We start from the raw sequence: 3174 nt of genomic DNA on the forward strand, positions 1-3174 counted from the left end.
TGGGGTCACGGTGGGGTTACAGGGTCATGGTGGGGTCACGGTGGGGTCATAGTGGGGTCACGGTGGATCCATGCAGTACTGATCCGGTTCCTCTCTGCTGTTCGCTCACTTTCCTCCTAAACTTGTCAGTTTTAGTAAAACTCTGGAGGCTGAAGGTTCAGGAGGAGCTTCCTCTCCTCTTCCTCTCTTCTTCCTCCGCTCCCCTGACTCCTTTGTTTCTCCTCAGCTTCCCGTAGGAGGCGGCCCTGACTCCGCCGCTCTCCACCTGCAGCCGCCTTGCTGCGGCTAAAAATACCCACGCTTTCTTCTGCCAGCCTGAAACTTGGCACGGCAGCGGCTCGCTCTGCGCCGGCAGCGCTGCAGGGATTCACTGAACCGGCTTCTGAATTCTGCTGGGGGGAAGAGGCAGGTTCTGGCAGGTCGGGTTGGGTCCCAAAATCAGCGCAGCTCTCAGAAGATTTGGAGAAAATCCGGAGAGGAACTGTAGAAAACTTCTGAATCAAGTCTGGAAATTTCCAGAATGAAAATGTTCAAAAAGACGAGAGGGATGGATGAGGGATGGATGAGGGTTGGATGTGTTGCGGTGAAATGAGGCTGAAGCTGTAGAGCAGCTGCAGATATTGAATGTGAGTCAGTAAAACAGGAAATCACAATGTGTTGTGAAATCAGCCTTAAACTATTCAAGACATAAAACCAGCATAAGAAAAAGTTAAATAAAAATGTTTTAAAAAACCTCCAGTCAGAAATCCGAACTGTGAGGGAAAACCGTCCAAAACCTCCGACTGATACACGTCTTAACAGATTCAACCAGGAGATCCAGGGAACCAGCAGCCTGGCCATGTGACGCTCTGCAGGTCTGCCTGCTGTGTGGCAGCTGACTGGGAGCAAAACCAGTTTGTGAGTAGACCTCAGGAACAGCTGATTAAAATCACAACCGCAGCAGAACCCGACCCAAAGGCCCGACCCGGGGGCCCCTAAGTAGTTTGTGTTCATTGGTTCGGGGTTTGAGAATCGCAGCAGGAGTTTAGGAACCAGACGGACTGTGATTGGTGGAACCAGACAACAAGGAGCTTTGCTTTGGTGTGGAGTGCTCTCCATCGTTTCTTCTTCTGCTCCTTTCTGCAGTAGAAACTCTGAAGCGTCCTCTGCTGGAGGAGAGAGATAGCCTCCGGTGGTTGTCTTGGTCCTGGTCTGGTTCCACTGGACTGTGACTCGTCACCATGGATACATGTTCTGTTCCAGCTGAAATTCAGAACCATAGAAGGCCACTCCCTCCATGTTTCAGTTTGGACTTTAACTAGACCGTCCTGTTTTCACCATCAGCCCATGCGTCCATCAGGAAACAAACATATGAAAAATATTTATGAACATGATGTAAGTTGGAGCAAAGCTTTTCTCCGGACAGGAGGATCAGACGGACAGGTTTTCCTGCCCCCTTGTTATCGGAGTTCTGGTCTCTGTCGCCCCCTACCTGCTGGTCTGTGAACTCTAAACCGTCTCCTCTCTCGGTTCCACCTGGACGGTTTAATTCACAACCCCGTTCTGACACTCTGTCCTGGTTCAAACAGAACCGTTCTGCTGCGGACTGGGTTCCTCCAGAACCCGGGCTCTTGTGTTCGGCTCGTCTCTAAATCTCTGCTCTCTTTTAATTCAACGAGTTGAAAAGTTTTTGAACGGCTGGGTCGTTTTCAGCCCAACTTGAGGTCCACTCAGGTGTGTTTCTGTTCCTCAGGGTGGTAAAATATCCCACCTTGGGATTAAACCCGTCTCATGTCTGACCCTGCAGGACCCGTTGGATCCTGGTCGCTGTGTGATGGTGATCCGCTCTCTGGTTCCTGGTGGGTCCGCGGAGCGTCATGGAGGTCTGCTTCCTGGAGACCAGCTGGTATCGGTTAATCACACCCTGTTGGACCTTCTCACCCTGACTGAGGCAGTGGAGGTGCTGAAGTCGGTACCGCCTGGTACCGTCCGCCTGGGAGTCCGCAAGCCCCTGGTAAGTCCAGACCTTCTGCTCTACAGGTCCAGGCCCTACCGAGTCTCTCCAGGTCCTACCAGGGTCCAGGGTCTCAGGGGTTTTTGTCCCACGGTTCATTTCCTAATGCAGAGGTTCCCAAACTGTGGGGCGCGACCCTAGGGGGCGCAGTGCCATTGCAGGGGGTTGCAGGAAGCGGTATGGATGAATGGAGGAAAACAAAGGAAACGATGAACGCTGGGGGGGGGAGGTGTTTGAGTGTAACAGGGAGTCTCTAAGAACCCCCCCACCGGACACACACATCGTTCAACTAGACAGCAAGAGTCTAACTCTCCCGATTTGTAATCCATAGGAGGGCCCAGGAGAAGAACCACCGTCTTAATGTGTGGTTCTGGACCTCTGAGCCGGGCCTTCAGTACTTTTAGGGTGTTGTCCAGGTCCTAAAATTCTCCTCTAACCTTTGGACTGTAGATGTGTAGACTATCCAGTAGGAGGCTTGAACTTTTCATAGATGTTGATATTGCTTGACAGAAAAATTATCTTCATCCCACAAGACTGGATTCTCAGCCGGCCTGATCGTTGGTCTGGACAGACATTTCCTGTCCCAGAGTTTTAGTTTTAGGTCAGAAGTTAATCCAGACTAAATGTTGAGTTCTGGACCTTCAGATACTTTGTGGAGCTTCCTGTTGATGAACAGCGTAGATCTGGATGGTGTTGATCGATGGCTTTTTGAGTTTCCTGAAGCCAGTCCTGTTCACAGGTTGTAGAGTTCAGGTCTTGTTTCCTCTCTGGTTCAGAACCTGCTGAACACAGAATCCTTTTGGTTCTGGCTGAACCTGAGCTGCTTTCTCCAGCTTCCTGGTCGACCCGTTTCCTGTTTCTGCAGGTGGAAGCAGCCGATCCCAGCAGAGAGAACATGATCCAGGATTCTCCTAGAGGTGGACCGCTTCCAGAGGTAAGCACCGTGTTCCTGATGCTCTGCAGCTTATGGATCAGAACCAGACGTCTAAACGGAGATCTGGTGATGATGTCGTGACTTTAAAAGCTTCTGATTGGTTATTCCATAACAGTTAAACTCCTCAAATTCTGCTTCCTGCTGTGACATTGTGGAATCATTTAAATCACTGGTCCCCAACCCCCGGTCCACGGACCAATTGGTACCGGGCCGCGCAAGAAATTAAATATTTCTGTTTTATGTATTA

General features: G+C 50.7%; 1 protein-coding gene across 1 annotated transcript in view; it reads left to right on the forward strand.

The window, feature by feature from the left end:
- Positions 1-3174, forward strand: part of patj (PATJ crumbs cell polarity complex component) — an 86993-nt gene that overhangs the window by 29823 nt on the left and 53996 nt on the right. The window contains exons 18-19 of the mRNA XM_015014979.1: positions 1787-1993; positions 2859-2927. Of these exons, the coding sequence (XP_014870465.1) occupies positions 1787-1993; positions 2859-2927 (276 nt within the window). The remainder of the gene's footprint in view (positions 1-1786; positions 1994-2858; positions 2928-3174) is intronic.

This window comes from Poecilia latipinna, unplaced genomic scaffold (genome assembly GCF_001443285.1).
Source record: "Poecilia latipinna isolate Pla-1442-1.1 unplaced genomic scaffold, P_latipinna-1.0 Scaffold1870, whole genome shotgun sequence".
Classification (NCBI taxonomy): domain Eukaryota; kingdom Metazoa; phylum Chordata; class Actinopteri; order Cyprinodontiformes; family Poeciliidae; genus Poecilia; species Poecilia latipinna.